General features: G+C 44.9%; 1 protein-coding gene across 4 annotated transcripts; it reads left to right on the top strand.

The window, feature by feature from the left end:
* The first annotated feature begins 537 nt into the window (after nt 1-537).
* On the top strand, nt 538-25,596 carry LOC112230926 (cytospin-A). 4 transcript variants are annotated; one of them, XM_024397327.2, is made up of 15 exons: nt 538-678; nt 6,095-6,293; nt 6,417-6,540; nt 6,697-8,399; nt 8,553-8,760; nt 9,044-9,117; nt 9,363-9,532; nt 9,609-9,894; nt 15,210-15,288; nt 18,386-18,478; nt 18,645-18,762; nt 19,503-19,605; nt 22,823-22,939; nt 23,380-23,439; nt 24,142-25,596. In XM_024397327.2, exons 2-15 carry the CDS (start codon nt 6,132-6,134, stop codon nt 24,229-24,231), a joined length of 3,387 nt encoding a protein of 1,128 aa, XP_024253095.1. In that variant the 5' UTR covers nt 538-678; nt 6,095-6,131; the 3' UTR covers nt 24,232-25,596. The 4 variants fall into 4 exon arrangements, with proteins under 4 accessions (XP_024253095.1, XP_024253094.1, XP_024253092.1 ...); XM_024397326.2 differs by having other exon boundaries at nt 6,417-6,579; nt 18,389-18,478; XM_024397324.2 differs by having other exon boundaries at nt 6,417-6,579.
* The last annotated feature ends 1,919 nt before the right edge of the window (nt 25,597-27,515 follow it).

Below are 27,515 nucleotides of genomic sequence, written 5' to 3'. Positions count from 1 at the left end.
AAAATCTCCAGTATCTATGTAAAAAATGTGTCAATGCCTTATATCTTCAAGGCCTAACTGTTGATCCATATTACTAGATTTGAAAGATTGCAGACATATCACCAGTGTCACCACATCACAGATTCACTACATGTCATTATTTTATAAAATGAGAAATGTTTCTCAACATCAGCAGAGAGAAAGCCTTTATTTAGATGATATATGGCTCTGGCTGGTACCCTACTTTGTATCATTTCTGCTACCGTCCAAAAAGGACAGGGAGGGATCTGTCAGGCGACATCTCACAATTCGAAGCCGTAATCGGTTTACTATGGTGCTCTATGGACCAGGGTTTATTCGTTACGGTCTCCAGGAAGAGTAACGTTTGCTGCTGCTTCTGCAAAAGGTAATGGGGATCCAAAAAAAACAAACCGTTTACGGTTTAAGAACCATACGGAAGCGAACAGAGCTAATGGGATGAAGCGAGGCGGGACCTACCTTCATTTGTCCAATAGAAACTCTCGTTTTCAGTTGGGCGTAAACGCGTTGGTGTGACAACACAATCGGCGTAATGATGACCTCCGTGCTGTCGGCGTCCTGTCAAAGGCAAGAGACAGAGGTGGGACGCCGGGGATGGAGTGCATGAAATTAACGATATTTGGAAACCGATTATCGCTGGTGTGAACGAACGAATTACAGGTAAAACGGGTTGGACGTGTTTTATATTCTAATGTTGCTTGAGGTAGCTAGGTTATTAGCTAGCTAGTTAACTTCATCGAGCCAGCAGTGTCTCTGATAATTAGCTATCTAACGTTACAATGTAACCGTATTGAAACAATACACCACACATATCTAGCTAACTAACGTCAGCTAACCTAATAGAAAATAAATTACCTTTGTCTTTGCTCTCTTTGATTTCGTGAGCTAGCTGACGCTAGCTAAGTCAGCTAGCTAACGTCACTTGAGGAGCTAACGCTAGTTGTCATAATTTCCAGTTGGGACACTTAACAAATTCCGCAGTGTTTATAGCTATAGCGTCGTTGGCTCTGTCAGCTCCAGTAGTTCCGAATGGCATAACGTTATAATGACAGATGGTTTTATTTTCTTTATTCAGTGGCATTTTTATAACAACTTAATCTCAGTTTTACCCAATATATTTTGTCCGTGAGTGCACTGCCAGTGACTTGTGTGTTGTGATCCATTATACGCCAACCAACCTTCGTTATTGCATTAAGTAACCTAACCATATGTCTAATGTAACCATACTAAACGTAACATATCATACTAATTTGTGACCGACCGCCTCGATTCGGTCTTACGTTGCAAAATGTGTAATTTCGTTTTTTACATTGGATAAAAGTAGAGACTCCGAACTAGAAGATGCTACATCGTACACAGGAACAATGGGGAAAGTAATTTTGCTTTGAAAGTTGATGAACTTGTAACCCCACTTTTGATGAAATGGCCCAGCACACCTACTAGAGAACTCTTCTTTGTCTACACCCATTCAGCATTGTTCACACCCTCTTAAACCTTAGGTGGGACGATCTCTTTAAGGATAGACATGTGAGGCCATGTGCTAAACGGAGTGAGTAGTTTAGTAAACAACCAAAGATTTCAAGACTAAAAGTAGTAGCCTACAATAAGGATAAAGTACAAATACACTTAATCTTGGCCTATATCCTAATCTGATGTTGGTGCAGGTCATGTTGTTACTCACATTACTGTTACTGGGAATACACACTATATCAAATAAGATGTGTGTTTATTTGTCACATTCACAGGAAACAGAAGGTGTAAACAGTACAGTGAAATGGTTACTTGCATAGTAGCAATATCAAAAACAAAGTGTCCAGATAAATGTTTTATAAATTTAAAAAATATAATTATTCGATGCATACCTGACACACTTGTCTAAATTGATGGGTCATGTGAACAAAATAGTATAACCACCCCCCAGCCACATCTGTAATCAACCCCAGACACGCCTGGCTAATTTGATGGGTTATGTAAACATCTGACAAAGTGGAGTCTTTTGTTTAGACATGTAGCTAGCCAACTAGGTTCCTTGTCAGCTATCTAACATTAGGCTGTAACTAGCAATACAAATTCATTTCTGACACAAATAATATCACTGCACAGATCATACACGTAATGTTTGCTAGCGAGCCAGCAAGCTAACATTCGCTAACTAGCGAATAGTATGCTTTAACTTGCAAAGAAAATTACTTTGACAAAATTAGAAATGTATATTATCTGAAAATGTAGCTAGACTCTAACCCTAACCCGAATACATGGATGACAGACTGGAACCATTTAACTCTGTTTTGTTTGTAGCTACATCTTGTTTGGCCAGCGTTGTCAAGTCACTCCAGTTCACACTGACCATGGTGTGTGCAGAAAGTAGCCCATCACTTTTTCCAACTGATCTGTCGATAGTACCTGCTAAATTCAGTGCATAAATGTTGTTGAGAAAGGTAGCAAAACTTTTTTTGTAGTTCTCGATGGCTAACGTTATATCTTTCAAAAACAGCGCGGTAGATAGGACTATTAACACATACTGAGCAGCTCTCGCTATAGACAGAAGCATTCTACATGGCAGACCAATCCAAACTCATTTCCCGGCAGGTCCAGCCCATCCATTATCTCAGCCAATCATGGCTAGCAGGAAAGTTCCTGTCTTTTTCCATGGCTAAACCAACTAGGCTCATAATTTAACTTTTATTTGTATTTACGGATGGAGTACAAGTTTGTTATTAAAGCACATGCAAGTTCACATGTTCCAGAAGGCATTTCTGGGGGGGAAAAACACTATTTGATCAAATAAAAAAAATACATGTTTACACGCAAATACCACTCCTGTGAAGTAATGACGTGCGGCATATGCCTAGTTTCCTGAAACGAGTCACATTTGACTCCCCCATATTTACATTTACAATGTTACATCTAGTCTATGAGTCCAGGCTGGCCAGGCAGCACTCTTATAGGACATGGTTTTTAGGAGCAAGATGAGGAATTTGAAGCGATAGAGAGACTAGCCTATCTAGTGTGTGATTTTTATTCTCGCTCTGTTTATACATTGAAAGAGTGCAGCTTAAATACATTGTGGAGGAGCACATGTGGGCCTATTCTCTATATAAGCATGGACAGTGAATCATGTTCTGGGTTTTGGGACAGCATTCCTTATGCATTCCTCTTCTGTGATGCTCAACTCGGGTGTTCTTGATATGATAGGGTACCTGACAGGAGCCATCTGGTGCTGTAAATAATGGTGCAGATGGCCTCTTAGAAGACAGCAGTGTTTTGAAAACCTGCCGCATATTCATTTGAGGTTCGTTTGTGGGATTCAGCAGTGTTTACCGTCCTGTGTGAGAGACCGAGTTGTACTCAAACAATGCTCACGTAGTCTAACTGGTAGTCATCAACCAACATGATTGTTTCATTCAGCTGATCTCCAATTTCCTTCCTGCTCTGCAGATCAACAATCCCCCCCTACAACCCTTTGTCCTCTACACCTTTGTCTATCTCTACACTCTAGTTATCAGCATTGTTTCCTGGTGATTGTGTTGAAAGTCTGTCCGTTCTCAAGCCTCAGCAGCACCAATCTATATAGGCCTAGTACAAACCATACTATGCATAGTCCCTGCTCACTTCCTCCAGTAACTATCTGGTCTGATTTAGTATTGGCTTTAATTAGGTCGATAGGAAATCAGTCACTTTTACCTTATCTTACCTACATGTACAAATGACCTCGACTAACCTGTACCCCCAAACATTGACTCGGTACCAGCACCCCCTGTTTATAGCCTTGTTATTGTTATTGTTACTTTTTTATTTTTTACTTTAGTTTATTTTGTAAATATTTTCTTATTTCTTGGAACTGCATTGCTTGTAAGTAAGCATTTCACGCTAAGGTCTACACCTGTTGTTCAGCGCATGTGACAAATACAATTTGAGTTGAGTAAGCCATGCTCAGTGGGGATCCAAAGACTCAAGACTAAGCTCAGCTGACTTTTACCCATTCAGTGGCCTACTCAAGGTTATGCTCGATCATTAGACTCTGGCTCGCCCTTGGCCTGTCCACTAATTGCATTACCATTCAATTCGATTTTAATCATAGGCAACTGATTCAAGTTGTAAGCTAAGAGTGCATTAAGAAAGCTTTAAATTATAGGCTATTTCAGATCAGTCCAATTTTTGTTACTCCTTTTTTTTTTTTTTATGGGCGAAGCTATTTAACATGTGGACTTGAAACAACAGAAATACATCTGCTGACTGACTGCCCTACCATTTGAAATTCCTGAGTTGGCTGTGTGTGTGTGTGTGTGTGAGAAACTAAATGTGAAATGAGGGAGTATATCCTATTCTCACACACCGCTGAGTTAAGAGTTGGTGGAAACCTCTAGCTGCTAGTGGCTATTACCATGTCGTCCCATCCCCCTCTCCTCTTGAAGTCCAGAATTCTAGCTAGGTTATGTTAGGATTTCGTAGTCTGTTATTGTCCGGTCCATCTTCAGGGTAGAATGTCTACCCTGACCCCCTGGTACTAATATCATGAAGCTCACCATGGCCAGCCTATGTTTATTTGCTGTATTTTAGGCTAGGCCTATGTATTTATTTTTAAATAGCACAATTCTTCTGGTAGTGGTTGTAAATAATTTAGCATAATGCTTCACTCTACAGAAGGATCTAGATTAGGTCATTTCTTCACCACTGCCACTCATTCTGTGTCTGGCTGGTCTTGTTGGGTTGTTTCAAGTAAGCCTTTCTAGAAACTGTCTGACTCAGGGTGGTGTTGACGTCTACTAGCCTCTTGTTTGAACATGATGCGCCACAAGGATTTTCCCTGTTACTGGAGGCCCCATCCCAGCCAGTGATCCATGTTGGTGGGCTGCTGTCTAAGGTGTGTCTCCAGGCGTCTTTGTTTTGTCTGTCCAGGGTGCGTCTCCAGGCGTCTTTGTTTTGTCTGTCCAGGGTGCGTCTCCAGGCGTCTTTGTTTTGTCTGTCCAGGGTGCGTCTCCAGGCGTCTTTGTTTTGTCTGTCCAGGGTGCGTCTCCAGGCGACTTTGTTTTGTCTGCAGTACAAACAGGTCAAGTTCAAAGACAAGGGGGCTGGGAAAAGGAAATGTTTAGTAGTGGTCATAATGGTCAAGATTTATCTTGTTATTTATATCGACTGATCTGTGAGTGGGGGACTTAGACTTCATCAGACAGGCAATATGCGATTCATTCTAGGTGATGGTGAGTAGCCTGTTCAATTTGAAGAATCAGTCTTCAAGAAGAAGAGGGTCGCCATCTCAGACATAGGCCGACATGTAGTAGAATACTTCCAAAGGCCAGCTACTGTACTGAAAGTGAAATGTTATGACTAAAGTGAGGGATTTTTTTCATTGCCTGGGCACCGTTATAGGCCTGCACACAGGCTCCTCATGCCTTTTTAAGGCAAGGCCCAGCTGGCCTGCCCAGACCACAGTTACTGCAGCCGCAGTTCAACCGCCTCATGATGATGTGATGAGAGAGGCAACTAGCTACACGCTTGAGACGTCCAATCACACGCTTTGCTTTGTGTGCTTTCAAACCTGCATCCAATGACCGTTATCACCATGTGGTCTGTGTTTGTGTCTGAGAAGGAGGTAGTGCTGGCTGGCGTTTGAACATAAATAGACCGCAGCACGGGAGAATTGTAGTCATTTAGTCTCTCCTCCAGATTAGACAGCAACTCCTTAGCTAATACCTAGCCTCTAGATCACAGGCCATGTCTTCTCCCAAGAAAACTACTACCGCAGGCATCAGGTAACTAACAGGATTTTCAAAAGGCAATCTAGGTTAATTGAGTGTTCTTGCAATAGATTTAAAACTAATGATTTACAAACTAGTATTTAGAGGGGCTGCATCCTATAACACTTGTAGTTTTTAGGCTAAGCGTTTGTCAGTCTTGTTCTTTAGTATTTATAGTAGCTGTAAGAGGTTGTTGACTGAGGTTAATTATGGTGCAAAAATATGACATTTTTTTCCCTCTGGCTAAGAAACAAGAAACCCTCTGATACATGCATGTGTTACCGCATCGTCCTGTTATTAACTCATCCTGCGTGCTTGTGTGTTTTTGTTCCACACAGACTACGCTGTAAATGTCAGAGAAACCGAGAGCCCAGTATGAGGAAAGCAACCAGGCCAGTGGCAGGCGTCTCCAAAGCCACAGCCACAGTCACCAAGGCCCAGACCGTTGAGAAAGTCAAGCCTGAGGGCGCCACCACCACCATGGGCACAGCCGGCAAGATTACAGCCAAGACCTCTGCCACCGCGCCACTGTCTAAGGTACGAATGCAGAAGGCAAAAGCGAGCACTGGCTTCATACTGCAACGACAACCATGGAAGCCCCTTTTTATCTTTATAGGTCCAATAGCTGGTATGATAACTGTCATGTTTCTCTTTGGCCAGGCGAAGAGCAATGATGACCTTCCATCAGTAACAACAGTAGGCAGTGGAGCCTCTGCTGGGAGCAGCACTATTCCCAAGGCGAAGAAGACTAGCTCTGTCCACTCTTCAAACTCCTCCACTACAGGTACCAGCAACCCAGAGGGCAAGACAAAGACCAACTCCGGTACATCATCAACATATAGAGCTACTTACAGACTATGCTCTGTTTGTGATTAGCTCTGACCCATATAAAAATGCCAACTTCTTGACCTTCAATAATGTTCTGTATTGTACTCTTCAGGCAAGCGTGGGACCTCCTCTGTAGTGAAGGAGCTTGGTTCATCCCGGGAGGGACTGCGAGAACGCTCCAGAACTTGCACCACCAGCAGGAAGCTCTCCGGACCCTCCGATGCCTTGTCACCGCCCAAGAGAGTCCGCTGCCGGACTGTGACTGAATCTGAGTCCCGTATGAGCAAGTCCAGGTCGAACGGGCAGCTCAGCGACAAGACGGTCCTGGAGAGCAGGGTGAAGGACCTGCTGGGCCTGGCCAAGAGCAAAGACGTGGAGATCCTCCACCTGCGCACAGAGCTCCGGGGCATCCGTGTCCAGCTAGGCCTGCCCGAGGAGGAGGAAGAGGATGGGGGGAGCAGAGCCAGAGAGGAAGGCGAGGGAGAGGAGACTGCTGAGGCTAAGCCTCCACAGGACCAGGAGAAGGAAGCCCCTACTCCTCTCATCTCTGCAGACGTGGAATCCACTCTGCTCTTGCTACAGGACCAGAACCAGGGGATCCGCGGAGAGCTGAACATGCTGAAGAGTGAGAACCGCATGCTGAAGGACCGGCTCAACGCCCTGGGTTTCTCCCTGGAGCAGAGGCTGGACAGCCCCCTAAAGACCCTGCAAGGCCCCTGCCTTAGCTCGGATCTTCCCCCAGCCCGCGATGGCAGTTATGGAGATGGCGGGTGCCCACGGGCCTCTTTTTTACACGAGGTCTCCCCTCACAGCTCTGCCTGCGGCTCTACTGAAGACCTTCTTGACCCCCGGCGAGTCATCTCCCCTGAGGCGGCCGACAGCGAATGCAGCGAAGCCTACCAGCCAATCACCTCCAGCGATGATGCCCTGGATGCCCCCTCTGGTTCTGCCTCTGCCTGCGGCTCCTCCTCCGAGTCAGAGGGCGGGCCACCGAGTCACGGCGAGCGCTCCCGTAGAGGCAGTAGTGGCAACACCAGCCAGGTGTCGGTGGCCTGTCTAACGGAGCGCATTCACCAGATGGAAGAGAACCAGCACTGCACCTCTGAGGAGCTCCAGGCCACACTACAGGAGTTGGCTGATCTGCAGCAGATTACCCAGGAACTAAGCACAGAGAACGAGCGACTGGGCGAGGAGCGGACCATCCTGGTGGATTCCCTGTGCCAGCAGGGCGACCGGCTGGAGCTTTACTGCCGGCAGATGGACTACTTCCGGGGCCTGCTGGATGAGCACCGCGTGGCGTACGCCCCGGCCGACGAGGAGGACACTAAGAGCGGGCGCTACCTGGAGCTGGAGCGCCGCTACGTGGACCTGACGCAGGGCGCCCACTTTGAGAGGGAGCAGCTGCTGGGGGTGCAGCAGCACCTGAGCGGGGCGCTGAAAATGGCAGAGCAGGACAACGCCGATGCCCAAGGCCTCATCTCAGCGCTGAAGGAACGGGTGCACATGGCAGAGCGGCAGGCTGATATGGAGCGCAGGGAAAGAGCAATGGCGGCCGCAGAGCTGGAGGCCATGAGGGAGGCGGCTGGGGGGGAGCAGGCGGAGCTGGCTCGGTGCAGAGTCCAGCTGGAGCAGGAGAGGCAGAGGGTGGCTGAGCTCTACTCCATCCACAATGCCGGGGACAAGACTGACATCCGCCACCTGCTGGAGAGCGAGAGGAGGGACAAGGAGAGGGCAGAGGCTGAGTCTGTTCAGCTGCAGGAGGACCTGGACCACACCCACGACGAGGCCGCCAGGCTACAGGACGGCATCCGCAAGGTCACATATTCTCATAGTTAAAACGCTTTCCATTCAGATTATCTATCAGTCCGGGATATTTTTTAAGTGTTACTATTTCTCCCAATTCATATCTTCGTATGTTTATGACACGTGTGCTCACACACATCTATGTATCTCCCATTCTCCCGTCAGCTGGAGGAGGACTTCTGTGTGTTCCGTGGAGAGGTGCAGAAGCAGTTGGCTGAGCAGAAGCGGGCCCTGGCCCAGCAGTGTTCTGAGCTGGAGGAAAGGGACACAGAGGTCTCTGACATGAAGGAGACCATTTTTGAGCTGGAGGACGAGGTGGAGCAACACCGAGCCCTCAAACTCCACGATAACCTCATGATCACAGACCTGGAGAGTGAGTGTTGGATGGACACCTAGGATACATCCCCAAATGGCACCCTACCCTATTCCATTTGTAGTGCACTACTTTTAACCAAGGCCAACAGGGTTCTGGTCAAAATTGATGAACTATTTAGGGAATAGGGTGCTATTTGGGATGTGGTAGCTCTCAGGTATATGGACTAGGGGGAAACCTGATGTGTGACCACAAGGTGGGGATGTGGGACCATTATAACACAGCCAAGTAAGCCAGTTTATCCCATCTCCATTAATTTAATCATTAATCATTTTTCTTTCAGACTCCGTCAAAAAACTACAGGACCAAAAACATGACATGGACCGTGAGATCAAGATTCTGCATCGAAAGCTACGGGTAATTTGGGGAAGCAGGAGGAATACTGTCCTGTGCCTCATCCATATCGGAGTTAACTGTTGCTCTTGTATGGAACATAACATGAAGATATTTAACACAGATGTAATAAACATGGGTGTGAAGGCCCTTAGTGTTAGCCCATGGCTGCATCCCTACTCCCTATATAGTGCACTACTTTTGACTAGGGCCCATAGGGACCCATGTGATGTGTGTCCGTCCATATGTGTTCACACCTCCCGTTGCAGGAGGAGTCTATGGAGTGGCGTCAGTTCCAGGCCGACCTGCAGACGGCGGTGGTCATCGCCAACGACATCAAGTCCGAGGCTCAGGAGGAGATCGGGGACCTGCGGCGCCGCCTACTGGACACACAGGAGAAGAACGAGAAGATGAGCAAAGAGCTGGAGGAGCTCAAGAAGTATGTGGTCGTTGTTGTTGTGTGTGTGTTCCAATCTCCCTGTGTCAAAGATATTGACCATCTGTTATGTCTCTAGGCAGGATGAAGAGAGGGGCAGGGTGTATAACTACATGAATGCAGTTGAGAGGGACCTAGCTGCCCTGAGGCAGGGCATGGGTCTCAGCCGACTCTCCTCTACCTCCTCTGAGCCCTCTCCAACCGTTAAGACTCTCATCAAAAACTTTGACAATGCCTCCACTGCAGGCCCTGTCCCAACCTCCCCCACAGCAGCCGTGCCAGCAGTTACCACAATGGTTGCCCGTACACCCCTCAGCCCCAGTCCTCTGAAAACCCCACCTGCTGCTGCTATCTCTCCCATACAGGTAAGAAAAACACCCGATGGTAGACCAGTAGCCCATAAACAGCATTCTGAACCAGGTCACCAGGCAGCACAGGTCACCCCTGAGAAGGAGGAAGCTGTAGATCTCTAACCCCATCCTGATTGGTTTGTTAGATGTCAGCCCCTCTATCGTTCCTTTGTCCTTGTCTTTGTAGAACTACTGAGAATTCCAGACCCATGCAAGACCTGATGGTTTCTACCCTAACAGTCAAGATGTCCTCTTCAAGTTAACTTGAGGTTTATGCTCTGAATAGGTGGCACATGACCATTATGTCACAAAACAGGATGTTTGTGTGTCAAGTCGGGTTGGATGGAGAATGAGGAAGGGTGATTCTTGAACATTAACATTTTAACTTCTAATGTTCTAACCAATCACAAGACCAGTGAATTAAGGCAAGCTTTCAGAGCTAGCACTGCAGCATGTTGTTTGAGTTGAGCTCCTGTGTTGGTTGCCAGTGCCAGCTATGTTGCTCATTCTAAGGCCCTGAGTGTCAAGTCTAGTTTAAGTCTGACCTTTTGGGGAATAGAGCATCTGAAGCTCTAGATATCAGAGATATCTGTCTCCACAGAAATAGAGCCATGTGTCTTGAATTAGGCATAATTCTTTTACAGGCTAAGTTTAAGTGCAATTGATAGATTTTTTTTTTCTTGTAGGCTACATGTTCACAATTATAAACTGGCTTCTAAAAATAAGCCTTAAACCTCTCTGGGATATGTGGGACGGTAGCGTCCCGGTAGCCATAATTCAAAGTTTTAGAAACTTCAGAGTGTTTTCTATCCAAATCTACTAATAATATGCATATATTAGCAACTGGCCCTGAGTAGCAGGCATATTCATCCAAGCTACTCAATACTGTCCCACAGTCCCAAAGAAGTTAAACCAAAATGCCTTTGGTTGGTCTTCATATTGCCACCACCAAAGTGTAAATCAACATACACAGGGAGCCCATTCACTCAATCACTCTGTAACATTGTTCATTTGGATCGGTGGGTTCTGTCTGTTTGGTGCGCAGCCAATCTTTTCAGTGAATTGGAAGGTCGCTGCCTGCGTTATTTTTGGTTCAAGCTATAGGAAAAGCTCTTCCGTGAAACAAAGCTCTGTATAGCAGAGCAGACAGACAAAGCTCTCCCAGAGCAGACAGACGATGGTCATGAAACATTCATTTACCCTGTGGAGTTTATTTTGAGAGCAGTCAATATAGCAGGCGCCAGGGAGATGCCCATCCCTCACTCTGAGGGACCTCACTCGCATTTTAATGAAGATCAGGTCTGAGTGGTCAGATGGAAACAATATATCTAGGTTGGTGTAGAATAAATGAAGCACTTTACAACATGATGATATTTATTTATTCTACAGTGATCGTACAAAACATTAGGAACACCTAAGGCTGTTACGGTGACCGTATTACCGCCACACCGGCAGTCACGAGTCATGACCGCAGTCAAATTCCACATGACCGTTGAGTCACAGTAACTAGGCTTCTCCGAATGTTGTTACGCAACATTTCTATAGGCTATGCATTTGCGTGAGAACAGTTGTAATGGCCTCTATTAAAAAGAGGAGGATTCCATCAGCTTTCTTAGGCTAGGCCTACTATATTTGTTTCTCAACTGTCCTAATATTAAGCACATTGCTTTGCTTTATAAACGGGTAACCTATCTGGTTGGCATGAAAATGAACTACGGGAAAAGCCCATAATGCCCATTTCAAAATAAAACATTATTTTGCACATACACTACATGGCCAAAAGTATGTGAACATAGATTTATGGATTAAAAAGGGTATAAAATCGAGCATACAGCCATGCAATCTCAATAGACAAACATTCACAGTAGAATGGGTCCGTATTAAAGGGCTCAGTGACTTTCAACGTGGCACTGTCATAGGATGCCACCTTTCCAACAAGTCAGTTGGTCCAATTTCTGCCCTACTAGAGCTGCCCCAGTCAACTGTAAGTGCTGATATTGTGAAGTGGAAACGTCTAGGAGCAATAACAGCTCAGCCGCATAGTGGTAGGCCACACAAGCTCACAGAACGGGACTGCCGAGTGCTGAAGCGCGTAGCGCAACACTCGCCATCAAGATCCAAACTGCCTCTGGATGCGATGTTAGTGCAAGAACTGTTCGTTGTGAGTTTCATGAAATGGCCCAGCAGCCGCACACAAGCCTAAGATCACCATGCGCAATGCAAAGCGTCGGCTGGAGTGGTGTAAAGCTCACCACCATTGGACTCTGGAGCAGTGGAAACGCGTTCTCTGGAGTGATGAATCACACTTCACCATCTGGCAGTCCGATGGATGAATCTAGATTTGGAGGATGCCAGGAGAACACGACCTGCCCTAGTGCATAGTGCTGACTGTAAAGTTTGGTGCAGGAGGAATAATGGACTGGGGCTGTTTTTTCATGGTTTGGGCTTGGCCCCTTAGTTCCAGTGAAGGGAAATCTTAACGCTGCAGCATACACTGACATTCTAGACTATTCTGTGCTTCCAACTTTGTGGCAACAGTTTTGGGAAGGACCTTTCCTGTTTCAGCATAATAATGGCCCAGTGCATAAAGCGAGGTTCATACAGAAATGATTTGTCGATCGGTCTGGAAGAGCTTGACTGGCCTGCAAAGAGCCCTGACCTCAACCCCAGGAAGAGTAGCTGCTGCTTTTACAACAGGCAATGGGGATCATAATAAAATACCAAATGCCCTTTGGGATGAATTGGAATGCCGACTGCGAGCCAGGCCTAATCGACCAACATCCATGCCCGACCTCACTAATGCTTTTGTGGTTGAATGGAAGCAAGTCCCTGCCGCAATGATCCAACATCTAGTGGATAGCCTTCCCAGAAGAGTGGAAGCTGTTATTGCAGCAAAGAGGCAACCTTTTTTTAATCATAGTTTCATGCATCATGTAGCATATATGTTTTGCTAAGGTTTCTATCGCAACTAAAGTGGCCAAATAACCAAACGTAAAGGCCTAGGACCCCTGGAACATGGTTGGAGAGCCCATAGACTACAGCGCCTAGTTAAGTGTTTTTTTGTGGGAGGTTCTAAAATAATGTAAAGAACAGATTAAATTGAGGAAAGTCTGATGGGTGAGAATATTATCAAGTGCTTGTCAAATTTTGAACGAGAGACTGATTAAGTGTGTGCAGCCTGCACAAGAAACAGAGCAGAGTGCTTGCTCTGAGAGTAGCCTCATGCAACCTTCGAATGTATTAGAGATCAAAACATATAGCCTAACGTTTTTATCACAACTGAAGTTGCATGAATAACTCAATGAATCATATAGGAGGACATGTTTCTTTTGGTAACCGCTCAACACAGAATACCCGCATATGTGCACTCCCTCTGAAATCATTTGGGGAAAAATATCCTTTCTATTTTATTCAGCCATGTTCAATTGTAATATTACTATAAAATAATGCCATAGGACTTATAAACAAATCTTACCTGCCTAGTGAACTAGTGTAGCCCACTGACATATGGCAGAGCCAGATCAGGACCGGACATAAGGACGACTCAGAATATGCTATTCTGTTCTTCTGAAATAGGCTACATTTTCTTCACGTCATAATGTTTCTTTAGACCTGCCTAAAATAAATAATGGATTTATTTTGATTGTGTATACTATACTGAACAAAAATATAAGCTCAGCAAACAATTTCATCTATCTTACTGAGTTACAGTTCATATAAGGAAATCAGTCAATTGAAATAAATTCATTAGGCCCTAATCTATGGATTTCACATGACAGGCCCACTCACTGGGGAGCTAGGTCCAGCCAATCAGAATTAGTTTCTCCCCACAAAAGGGCTTTGTTACAGACAGAAATAATCCTCAGTTTCATCAGGCTCCTGAGTGGCGCAGCGGTCTAAGGCACTGCATCTCAGTGCAAGAGGCGTCACTGCAGTCCCTGGTTCGAATCCAGGCTGCATCATAACCGGCTGTGATTGGGAGTCCCGTAGGGCGGTGCACAATTGGCCCAGTCTGGGTTTGGCCGGGGTAGGCTGTCATTGTAAATAAGAATTTGTTCTTAACTAACTTGACTAGTTAAATAAAGGACATCAGCTGTCCAGGTGGCTGGTCTCAGACTATACCACAGGTGAAGAAGCCAGATGTGGAAGTCCTGGGCTGGCATGGTTTGCGTTTGTGAGGCCGGTTGCCAAATTCTCTATAACGACATTGAGTCTTATGGAGAGAAATTAACATTAAATTCTCTGGCATTTCTGCAGCCAGGGAGCATGCAATTGCACGCTCCTTAAAAACTTCAGACATCTGTGGCATTGTGTTGTGTGACACAACTGCACAGTTTAGAGTGGCCTTTTATTGTCCCCTGTGTAAGGATCATGCTGTTTAATAATGAGCTTCTTGATATGCCACAGGTGGAGAGATTCTTGGCAAAGGAGAAATGTTCACTAACAGGCATGTAATCTTTTATTTCGGCTCATGAAACATGGGACCAACACTTTACATGCTGCATTTATATTTTTGTTCAGTATAAATGGATTTATTATACTTCTTTAAAATGTAGATGTTCCAAAGGTCCACAGCAGTGGCTTGTAGGCTATGCGTGGAAGCCAGGAGATGCTAAACATGTTTATGTTCATTGGCAGTCAATTACCGGAAGTTATTTGCATGACAATCACCGGCTGTCATGACCCCCACAGCCCTAGGAACACCTGCCCTTTCCATGACATAGCTTTCACCTGGTCAGTCTATGATCCCTTTTTGATGTCACTTGTTAAATCCACTTCAATCAGTGTAGATGAAGAGGAGAAGACGGTTAAAGAAGGATTTTTAAGCCTTGAGATATGGATTGTGTATGTGTGCCATTCAGATGAAGGGTGAATGGGCAAGACAAAAGATTTGCACCTTTTTGGATGGGGAATTGAAGTAGGTGACGGCACACCAGTTTGAGTGTGTTAAGAACTGCAATGCTACTGGGTTTGATTATTCGTGCCAAGTCAGTAATTGCAGGCCTACTGGAATAGAACGACTAGTGCAGTGAGTCAGAGAGGACAAAGCAGTGCAGGGGTGTCAAACATCTGGCCCACGACTAGTTTTGAGTAAAAAATCCTACAGTTTCTTCACTGTCCAGCTCGCTAATAATCACCGAAATGAAAGCTAGACAGTCAGAGGGCATCCAACCACAACTGTACTGTTTTTTTTAATCTCTATCACGTTTCTTTGGTGCGACTAAACTATTAGGAAGATCAGTACTTTATGAGTAGTACAGCTATCCTGTCTTCATTAATGAAGAATATTTGTGTGTGTGTGTCTGTGTGTCTCTGTTGCTATGTTAAAGAGGCACACTGCGTCGACTCCCAAACCCCTGTCCTCCATGGTGGATAAAAGGTCCAGCTACACAGACCTCAATATGCCAGGTGGGTACAACAGTCTTCATTCATATCAACTATATTCTGTTGGACAACCGTTATGACTCCAAGTCGATTGTTTGATCAGTAGGCTTTTGGTCGAGAAAGATGAAAAAAATTGTCGAGCAGTAGCAAATATATAGTACCAGTCAAAAGTTTGTACATCTACTTTCAAGGGTATTTATTTTTTACTATTTTCTACATTGTAGAACATTAGTGAAGACATTAAAACTATGAAATAACACACATGGAATCATGTAGTAACCAAAAAAGTGTTAAACAAATCAAAATATTTTTGATTTTCTTCAAAGTAGCAACCCTTTGCCTTAATGACAGCTTTGCACACTCTTGGCATCCTCTCAACCAGCTTCATGAGGAATGCTTTTCCAACAGTCTTGAAGAAGTTCCCACATATGCTGAGCACTTGTTGGCTGCTTTTCCTTCACTCTGCGGTCCAACTCATCCCAAACCATCCATCTCAATTGGGTTAAGGTCGGGGGATTGTGGGGGCCAAGTCATCTGATACAGCACTCCATCACTCTCCTTGTTCAAATAGTCCTTACACAACCTGGACATGTGTTTTGGGTCATTGTCCTGTTGAAAAACAAAAGATAGTTGGACTAAGCGCAAACCAGATGGGATGGCGTATCGCTGCAAAATTCTGGTTGTGTGCCTTTTTGAATTCTAAATAAGTCACAGACAGTGTGACTAGCAACGCACCATCACACCACCTCCGCCATGCTTCATGGTGGGAACCACACAGACGGAGATCATCCGTTCACCTATACTCTCTGTCTCACAAAGACATGGTGGTTGGAACCAAAAATCTCTAATTTGAACTCATCAGACCAGGACGGATTTCCACTGGTCTAATGTTCATTGCTCGTGTTTCTTGCCCCGACCGAGCAAGTCTCTTCTTCTTATTGATGTCCTTTAGTAGTGGTTTCTTTGCAGTAATTTGACCATGAAGGCCTGATTCACACAGTCTCCTCTGAACAGTTTATGTTGAGAGGTGTCTTACTTGAATTCTGTGAAGCATTTATCTGGGCTGAAATCTGAGGCTGATAACTCTAATGAACTTATCCTCTGCAGCAGAGGTAACTCTGGGTCTTCCATTCCTGTGGTGGTCCTCATGAGAGCCAGTTTCATCATAGCACTTGATGGTTTTTGCGACTGCATTTGAAGAAACGTTCAAAGTTCTTGAAATGTTCCAAATTGACTGACCTTCATGTCATAAAGTAATGATGGACTGTCATTTCTCTTTGCTTATTTGAGCTGTTCTTGCCATAATATGGACTTGGTCTTTTACCAAATAGGGCTATCTTCTGTATACCACCCCTACCTTGTCACAACACAACTGATTGGCTCAAAAGCATTAAGAAGGAAAGAAATTCCACAAATTAACTTTTAACAAGGCACACCTGTTAATTGAAATGCATTCCAGGTGACTACCTCATGAAGCTGGTTGAGAGAATGCCAAGAGTGTGCAAAGCTGTCTACACGATTCCATGATTCCATATGTGTTATTTCATAGTTTTGATGCCTTCACTGTTATTCTACAATGTAGAAAATAGTCTAAATAAATAAAAACCCTTAAATGAGTAGGTGTGTCAACTTTTGAAAATAGGCCTACCTGAATAGCCTAAAGCACAAATAGACTACAGCTGTGTCTGTGCAGGAAACTCTGAGGCCCAGAATATTTTATACAATGTTGCAAGATTGCTGGAATCAGCTTCAGGCCTGACCCAAGTTAATAGGTGATACAATGTTTCAAGTTCGTTGCAGACATGCATTTTTATCAGGATATTTTCTACCTGTGGCTGCAATGTTTTTATTTGTTGGCTTTACGTAGGCATTTTTTACATAGTTGGCAATAGAAGTTACTTTTTAGGTTTATAATTTTAATATAGATTTGGATAGAGTTCTGATTAACCACATGACAATGATTTTGCGATATGAAGACATTATTATAAATGAAATGAAAGTTCCACAATTTTTTTTTTTTTTGAAAACCATAAAGAAATGGTAAGATAAATTGGCATTCCACATGAGAAAAGTTTCCGACTCCTGTAGCCTATTACCGGCAACTTCAGGAGAGTAACGGCAGAATCACCGAAACCCAGCATGCGCGTTTTTAATTGTGTTTCTTCTGGTTATCTTGATCTCTGGCTCTCTTGTATCATTTGTGTTCTATTTCTTCAAACAGTGTGCTTAAAGCATCAGACAAGCTCAATGCATATAGTTGATTTCATGAAAACTCAGGGTGTTTTTAATAAAACATTTGAATTGGAATATTTGGACTAATTTGATTGGTCGAAGGAACAGACGACTACGATTTCGGGCAATCACATGACACTTGTCATTTAGTAGATGCTCTTCTCCACTTAGTCAGGGCCTTCAACTAGTTTAGTAGGTTTCCTCACTGCGCCGTGACATCTCAGGCGAAGAACCCCGCAAGACAAGACTGCCGTCTAGGAGGTATCGCTTGGACAGTGGTGGTTGTAATGGTAGGGCAGTGTGTAGCAGACATGTAGGGCATTGGATAACTCCAACCCACCCGGACTGTGAGATTGACCTCTATCTTGAGTGTCAGGTGTAATAATGGAAGAAGCCCCCCCATCAGCCCCAGACCCTTAACACTCTTTCATTTTAAAATGAGGTTCATATAGCAGGCAGCCCTCAGTGGGGAGGCCACAGGCCCAGACAACAGGGCTTGGGGAAAATGGAATCCTATTCCCTGTATAGTGCACCACTTTAATGACTAGAGCCCTATAGGCCCTGGTCAAAAGTAGTGCATTTAATAGGGTGCCATTTGTGCTGCGGACCAGGAGAAATGAGTGTGGCACGTTGGATTTAGCCCCCCGTTCACACGCTAATTTAGAGCCACCCCTGCTAGCTCAGCTCACACTGTTTTTCCACTAAGCTTGGCACAAAAGCAGCCCACTGCTTTTGTATTTTGGGGAAAAAGTATGCTTGCATTAACAGGTATTAATGAAGGTTTTAACTTGGGCTCTGAAGTTAGCTTATTTTACTGGTAGGGCTCTTAGTTCCCCTATGGGTTCATTTAGAGTAATAGGGACTGATGTGTGTTCTCCATCCCCAACAGCAGATCACCTGTTCCGGGCCTCCTCTGGGACCCGCACCCCCTCTGCCCTTCAGAGGGTCCCCAACATGGACTCCTCCTCCAAGTCCCTCTCAGGTGTGTGTTTACGCCACCATATGTACCTGTGTCAGAGGCTGTAACATAAATCTGTGCCTGTGTGCTCCAAGTGACCTGATTGCGGCTTGATAGTTAAAAGTAATGTGATTGTGGTACTGATGACACTGTGGTAAGCTACTACTAAAACAGTGACCTGTGTCCCCAGTGTCTCGCAGGAGCAGTGAGGAGCTGAAGAGAGACATGTCTTCCTTAGAGAACACCTCCTCCCCTGCAGCCTCCTCCCCCACCGCCTCAGTCCCCCCCTCCACAAGGGGACGCTTACGGTATGCTCTCTCTCGCTCTCTTGCTCTCCGTCTGTGTGCGTCAGTATCTGTGTGGCGTGCACGTCACTATCTGTTTGTGTGTGTGTCTGTGTCCCATGTCCCCATGGCTCCTCTGCCCTGTAGATGAACAATTAAGTAGATGAGAAAAGTGACAGATTGATTGTCCAGTCTAACAGAGGGACGCAGGGGGCGAACTGGAAATGCCAGGTAATTCGGGAGGCGTTGACTGGAAATCTAATTGACTGCAACCTGAACCATATATTGACCGCTGACAACACACACTGCTCTGAATGGCTGAGGGGCTGGACTGAAAGGACACATTTTCTCCTTTCACTATCTCCCTCTCGTTCCTGAGCTCCATCTCTGTATTCCCCTCTCTCTGAATTATTCAATCTCATGGAAGGATTCTATTGTTCACCATCTTGACATGCTAGTTGGTGAATGCAGGGGGCTGGGAGAGTATAGTTACATAGGATGACAGACAAAAAGACAAATGTTTTTCAATGTCCCCCCCTGACATGTTGTAGATGATCATCTTCTGAAAGAGACACGATGAGACTGTTTCCTGGACACAGATAAAGCCCAGTGCTGGACAAAAAAAAATCAAGCTCAATGGGGAATCTCCATAGAAAATGCATTTTAGTCCAAGATCAGGCTTACTCTGTGTCTGTAAAACACCCCTTTGTGTAGGATCATTCTTTCTGTCTGTGTGCTCTTTAATTTCTGGTGTGTGTCCATAGGGAGGGGAGAAAAGACGCCCTGTCTGCACTGGCCATGGAGTACGGGGGATCCAAGAGGAACGCCCTGCTCAAGTGGTGCCAGAAGAAGACCGAAGGATACCAGGTATGAACTAACAGGGTGGGGAATGGGTCGGGGGTACAGGCACACCCCACCTAGCGCACCATACTTATTCCATCCCATTGGACAATGCTTTGATTTCTCAACAGGTTTAGATGCAGGAAAGAATATCAGATCATTACCGTTACTCTGTTTTAATCAATAGGGCCATTGCCGTATGCGCTTTCTCCAATAGCTGCAAACACAGACGGTAAACGCTGCGTTTCCTTCCTGTTCATTTCCAATCAGAGCCCCTTCTTACTCCTTCCAGGCTTTTAAGATGTTTACCCACCAGGAAGCATTAAGGTCTGCCCTGTCTAGTTACCATAGTAGCAGTTAGGCTTTACCCTCTCCAGGAAGTGTGCCAGACTTCACCGACGTCCCGGCCCTTCCTCTGCCCTCTCCCTTTCTCTGAATCTCTCCACGGCATGGGCTGGGGCATTTTGTGCTACAACAGAGACTACAGTCGTGGCCAAAAGTTTTGAGAATTTCACGACGTCTGCTGCCTCAGTTTGTATGATGGCAATTTGCGTATACTCCAGAATGTTATGAAGAGTGATCAGATGAATTGCAATTAATTGCAAAGTCCCTCTTTGTCATGCAAATGAACTGAATCCCCCAAAAAACATTTCTGCTGCATTTCAGCCCTGCCACAAAAGGACCAGCTGACATCGTCAGTGATTCTCTCGTTAACACAGGTGTGAGTGTTAACGAGGACAAGGCTGGAGATCACTCTGTCATGCTGATTGAGTTCGAATAACAGACTGGAAGCTTCAAAAGGAGGGTGGTGTTTGGAATCATTGTTCTTCCTCTATCAACCATGGTTACTTGCAAGGAAACACATGCCGTCATCATTGCTTTGCACAAAAAGGGCTTCACAGGCAAGGATATTGCTGCCAGTAAGATTGCACCTAAATCAACCATTTATCGGATCATCAAGAACTTCAAGAAGAGCGGTTCAATTGTTGTGAAGAAGGCTTCAGGGCGCCCAAGAAAGTTCAGCAAGCGCCAAGACCGTCTCCTAAAGTTGATTCAGCTACGGGATCAGGGCACCACCAGTACAGAGCTTGCTCAGGAATGGCAGCAGGCAGGTGTGAGTGCATATGCATGCACAGTGAGGCGAAGACTTTTGGAGAATGGCCTGGTGTCAAGAAGGGCAGCAAAGAAGCCACTTCTCTCCAGGAAAAACATCAGGGACAGACTGATATTCTGCAAAAGGTACAGGGATTGGACTGCTGAGGACTGGGGTAAAGTCATTTTCTCTGAATCCCCTTTCCGATTGTTTGGGGCATCCTGAAAAAAGCTTGTCCGGAGAAGACAAGGTGAGCCAACAGTAAAGCATCCTGAGACCATTCATGTGTGGGGTTGCTTCTCAGCCAAGGGAGTGGGCTCACTCGCAATTTTGCCCAAGAACACAGCCATGAATAAAGAATGGTACCAACACATCCACCGAGAGCAACTTTTCCCAACCATCCAGGAACAGTTTGGTGACAAACAATGCCTTTTCCAGCATGATGGAGCACCTTGCCACAAGGCAAAAGTGATAACCAAGTGGCTCGGGGAACAAAACATTGATATTTTGGGTCCATGGCCAGGAAACTCCCCAGACCTTAATCCCATTGAGAACTTGTGGTCAATCCTCAAGAGGTGGGTGGACAAACAAAAACCCACAAATTCTGACAAACTCCAAGCATTGATTATGCAAGAATGGGCTGCCATCAGTCAGAATGTGGCCCATAAGTTAATTGACAGCATGCCAGGGCGGATTGCAGAGGTCTTGAAAAAGAAGGGTCAACACAGAAAATATTGACTCTTTGCATCAACTTCATGTAATTGTCAATAAAAGCCTTTGACACTTATGAAATGCTTGTAATTATACTTCAGTATTCCATAGTAACATCTGACAAAAATATCTCAAGACACTGAAGCAGCAGATTTTGTGAAAATTAATATTTGTGTCATTCTCAACTTTTGGCCACGACTGTATAAACCTCTTTTTTGGGGGGGTTCCCTACGGAGTTGCCCACGACTTTTTAGCTGGTCAGTCTAGGAAATGGAACGACAAGGCCTTTGCGACAATGCTAAATAGCCTCTCTAGTTTGTATTTTCTATTGGTCCCCTGGCTCCCTTCTAAATCGTACATTTTCTTTCCACAAACAGTGTTCTCTCTTGTTCTCTTTTATATATACGGTATATAGGCCTATGTGGCATTGTTTTCATGAGGCCCATAGTTAATGTGTTCATTACCTGTGCTCTGTTGCTGAGTGCTTTGTGCCAGTTGACTCACTGCCATGCTCACTGTAAACACACTGCTACCAGCCCAGCCTTTCCTAACGTAGCTCAGCCCTGTTTTTCCACAGATTATACTTTAATGCTCTCTGCTGGGATCCTCCTGTCGCGTGAACTCTACTATGCATCGTTGCTTCATATACTCCTCTGGTAAAAGGGATGCATAGAGAATACATGCCTTAAACATGCCTCATTTTTATGTTCCTTGTTTCTAAGTATGTCAGCGGTTTAACAGTCCTTTCTCAATAGTTGTCCGTTTTTTGTGTGGGTGGAAGGTTCCTAGGAAAAGACGAGTTGGCAAAGCTACGCAACCAGTGTGACTCACCATAGTTAGTGACTAGAGTGTCTTTGTCTGCAGCATGTGTAGTCCTGGTTAACACCAATGAGACGGATGCTGTGATCCCGGAGAGCCAGTGAATTGGGGTCCCACAGAGAGCAGCGACGCCTCTTGGCGGAGTAAGCAGGCACCCCCTTCCTCTTCCATGCTTCACACTGCGGTGTCCCTTGTGTAATGGCGCCCTGGTATCTGTACCATTTTCTTCTCCCCATGTCCCTTGACACGCAACATCTCTGATAACTGACAAAGGTTCCCTGTGACCCTTAGAAGACATGTGAGGGCTGCCTTGCTGTAGACAGGGTCTGTGTCCCAAATGGCACCCTATTCCTTATATCGTGCACTACTTTTGACCAGGGCTCATTGGGCACGCAGAAGGGGGTGGCGGAAGGTTGAAGTCAAACTCTCTCGCTCGAGTGCAAGGCAGTGTGAGTAACCACTAGTGTGCTAAAACATGTTCCTTCTTCCACTTCCCTTGAAAGACCACGGTTTGCGTAATCTACGGTTGTTGCTGGTGGTTTGGGATGACATGGTCAAACATCAGGATAGCCTATGACTGGGGTTTTGTTGATCCCTTAATGTTGTGCACCTTCGCTGCAGAACATTGACATCACCAACTTCAGCAGCAGCTGGAACGACGGGCTGGCCTTCTGTGCTGTTCTCCACACCTACCTGCCTGCCCACATCCCCTACCTGGAGCTCTCCAGCCAGGACAAGGTGAGATCGAGGCTTCCACTGTCAACTAAGGCAGTCATGGTGGAGTCCATGGACACAGATTAAGTCTAATCGTGGACTTAAAAGCATTTTCAATTAATATTCTCCATTGAGATTGCCTGCCGGGGCGGCAGGGTAGCCTAGTGGTTAGAGCGTTGGACTAGTAACCGGAAGGTTGCAAGTTCAAATCCCCGAGTTGACAAGGTACAAATCTGTCGTTCTGCCCCTGAACAGGCAGTTAACCCACTGTTCCTAGGCCGTCATTGAAAATAAGAATTTGTTCTTAACTGACTTGCCTAGTAAAATAAATAAAAAAATTGTCCATAGCTAGGCCTAAGCTGTGTCCAGGAATCCGCCCCTACAAGTGTTTGGAAATGTTGGGTCATGTATGCACTTTGTTGTTCGTTCATCAAAAAACGTTTATTTTCTCCCTTTTCTTTCAGAAGGAGAATTTCACACTGGCTTTCCAGGCCGCGGAAAGTGTCGGGATCAAGTCCACGTTGGTAGGTGTCCGAGCTAAAAGGAACCCAAGACGGCTCCACCATTTGAACGAAAGGATAGTTGACTACCACTAAAAGCGTAGAATGAAATGAGTCAGATGCTTTATTCGAGGGGGATTGAGAGAGACATTCCATGTGTCTTCCTCCCCTTTGTAAGGCTTGACTGGGCAACAGGAAGACGGGGCTGATGTATAGTTGCACCTACAGCAGCAATGCACACCAACGTCACATAGTTTGGCCGGCTGTAGCCTGTGAGGCCTTAAAAGAAGATGTGTTCATGTCAATAGCAAGCAGCTCCAGGTTATTTAGGAGCGGTGTCACACTGAGGCCAGTTGACTTCAGTGTAACAAGAGACGGGCTGGGTTTCCTCTGTGTGTGATCCACTGTTTTCCCCAATACACACTCCAGAGAGCTGACAGAGGGGGAGGAGATTTGCTATTAAAACAAAAGAGACGCTCTCTGTGTTCTTGACAATTATATGACCATTTAGATATTAAGTAGAGGCAGGAACACCTCTCCACCTTTCTCTGGTGGAAAGTATTGTGACTTCTTACTCTTAGGCCAATCGAGGGGTGCTTGCCAATTCCTCACCATCTCTTACTCAGAGAATATTCTGCACGTACAATTTGCAGTGAAAGAAACTATAAAGTGTGTTAAGCATTTGTATTGCAACCCATATTATGTCTCTCTGACTCACTCTCTCAGGACATTGGAGAGATGGTGTACACAGAGAGGCCTGACTGGCAGAGTGTGATGACCTACGTCACGGCCATCTACAAGTACTTTGAGACGTGACCCATCTTCAAGCCAGAACCCCTCGCTGCCCCGCACACCCCAGACCACATTTACAGCCAGGGCTGTCATCACAACCCTGGACAACCTTAGAGCAACATCAGCTAATGCTACCTGCAAAGACTTCTGGGACCCTGAGTTGTACATTTTAAGAGCTAGCACTTAACTCCATCCAGTATGTTCCATGTGTACGCTGCAATGTTCCACAAATTCTTGGCTTGGGACGCTCATGTGGTTTCTCAGCTAGACTGAAACCCTCGAAGACTATGTTATGGATAGACCGAGGCCCTGGGTATTGGACAATGTGTTGACCAGGCCCCCATCTGTCGTTCAAATTCCCTTGGATCAGTGACTTCCTGTATACTCAAGTCTTTTGACCTCTTGACCCCAGCCCTCTGTGAACTCTGCGCTGTCTGCAGTAGCCTATAATAACACCATGATCACCTCCAACACTACACTTCAAGTTGGGTAGTACATGTTTAGCGAGCTGAAAAATAATGTGGGTATGGTTTTTGGATTTGGAATACTGCAGAGAACAGGACTGCGTTTTAAAAATTGGTTTGCCCATTTTGTCCGAGCAATGACTTTAATGGTAAGTGTACCTTACCTGATAGAGGGTCCAGCTTAACTGTCACGGTAGGTGTTGTGTACTGTTTTAGCCTGATGCTTTGCTTTGATATATATATATATATATATATATATATATATTCCAAAGAGATAATGTACAAGTTTGGCAGATGATATCTTGAACTTCACAATAATCAGTGCCATGTTAGTCTCTTGTTTGTCATAATTGGCCAATACAATAAGCATTGACCATTAGTAACAGATGTCAATCGCATTGAAGTCTTTTGCACCATTTACATTTTGTTATTTTTTCTCAGTCTAGCAGTCTGTTGTCCAAACTCTGCGAAACTGATGGTTGGCCATCATGGCCAGTCTCTGGGTGTATAGTGAGGTCAGTTGCCCTGTAGCACACCAATCCATAAATAAGCTGAACAACACAGGGAGCTGACCTGATAAGCTAACAGTTTTGTCATTACGGTAAAGGCACCCCTTTACTGTTCCACAAATCCTCACTGGTTTCAAAGCACAACGAGGGGAGGCTCTTTACTCAAATGGAATGTGTTTAAACCTTCATCAATGCCATGAAAAACACTTTGAAGGTTTCAAAGGGTGATTCCTCATGAAACCAGGACAAAAAAATAGACTGATTTTGGGGATTTTCATGACATGTATTCCATAGAATGGTCCTTTGGAGTAATGATTGTTGACATACAGTGCCTTCGGAAAGTATTAAGACCCCTTCACTTTATCCACATTTTGGTAGGTTACAGCCTAATTCTAAAATTGATTTAAATAGTTGTTTTTTTCTACACACAATACTCCATAATTACAAAGCAAAAACTGGTTTTGTAGAAATTTTTGCTAGTTTATTAAAAATAAAAACGGATCACATTTACAGAAGTATTCAGACCTTTACTCAGTACTTTGTTGAAGCACGTTTGGCAGCGATTACAGCCTCGAGTCTTCTTGGGTATGACGTGACAAGCTTGGCACAGCTGTATTTGGGGAGGTTCTCCCATTCTTCTCTGCAGATCCTCTCAAGCTCTGTCAAGTTGGATGGGGAGCATCGCTGCCCAGCTATTTTCAGGTCTGTCCAGAGATGTTAGATCGGGTTCAAGTCCGGGCTCTGGCTGGGCCACCCAATGACATTCAGAGACTTGTCCCAAAGCCACTCCTGCGTTGTCTTGGCTACGTGCTTAGGGTCATTGTCCTGTTGGAAGGTGAACCGTTGCCGCAGTCTGAGGTCCTGAGCGCTCTGGAGCAGGTTTTCATCAAGGATCTCTCTGTGCTTTGCTCCGTTCATCTTTGCCTCTGTCCTGACTAGTCTCCCAGTCCCTGCCGTGGAAAAACATCCCCACAACATGATAGAGATGGTGCCAGGTTTCCACCAGACGTGACACTTGCATTCAGGCCAAAGAGTTCAATCTTGGTTTCATCAGACCACAGAATCTTGTTTCCTTTTAGGTGCCTTTTGGCAAACTCCAAGTGGGCTGTCATGTGCTTTTTACTGAGGAGTGGCTTCCGTCTGGCCACTCTACCATCTTCACAGAGGAACTCTTGGGCTCTGTCAGAGTGACCATTGGGTTTTTGGTCACCTCCCTGACCAAGGCCCTTCTCCCCCGATTGCTCAGTTTAGCGCTAGGATGAGGCTTGTTAGTTCCAAACTTCTTCCATTTTTAAGAATGATTGAGGCCACTGTTCTTGGGGACCTTAAATGCTGCAGAAATGTTTTTGTAACTTTCCCAAGATTTGTGCCTCGATTACAATCATGTTGAAGTCAAGGGGTCTGAATACTTTATGAAGACACTGTGTCATTTAGCATCTAAAAGCATAATTGAGAAATAATTCATCAAAGTTGTCCTATTTCTTGCATGTTGGCCTTACCCAGGCCTCTAAGACTCCATGATGTTTTATCTGTAGGTGCTACAAAGCAAAAATTTGTCATATGAAGCTTTACTGCTTGCTCTGTAATATGAGTAGTATTTTGAATTCAATAATTTCTTACATTATTTATGAATATTGAAAAATATAAACATGAAAATATAAAAAATGTGATTTGCCTATTACCTGGGCATATCAAAGTCCCAGAGTGGGATCGCTGCTGCTTTTAGTTGCAGGATGTTCAATGATACAAGTAAAAGGAGGGCTGTGATTGGTTATATTGCCCACTATGCCAATTTCTCTGTTTAAAATGGGCCATTACATTTTTATATTTGTTTTATATTCATTAAATTAAGAAAATTGTTATTGAAATCAAAACACATTTCAGAGCAAGCTGTATTTTTTAAAATATTTTTTTAAACATTTATTTAACTCGGCAAGTCCGTTAAGAACAAATTCTTATTTACAATGCCGGCCAAACCCGGACAACGCTGGGCCAATTGTGCGCCGGCCTATGGGACTCCTAAACACGGCCCGTTGTGATAGTGGTAAAGCTTCATTTGTGTCACCTACAGATGAAACATTATGGAGTCTTAAAAGAGGCCTGCCTGGGTAAGGCTAAAATGCCAACTTTGATAAATGATTTCTCGATTATAGTTTTAGAATAAATTTCATGAAAATCCCCCAAAAATCATGGTAGCTTTTTGTTCTGGTTTCGTGAGGAATTACCCCAAAAACATTTGGTATCGTACACAGTAAATCTCTTTCCTCCAGCACAGTGAAATCAAATTCGCTAGGTATGTTCCCATGCATTGGGAAAGCGTACAATCTTCAATTGT

Source organism: Oncorhynchus tshawytscha, linkage group LG33 (genome assembly GCF_018296145.1).
Source record: "Oncorhynchus tshawytscha isolate Ot180627B linkage group LG33, Otsh_v2.0, whole genome shotgun sequence".
NCBI lineage: Eukaryota > Metazoa > Chordata > Actinopteri > Salmoniformes > Salmonidae > Oncorhynchus > Oncorhynchus tshawytscha.
The sequence above is the reverse complement of the archived record's forward strand: the minus strand, read 5'-3'. Positions and strand labels throughout refer to the sequence as shown.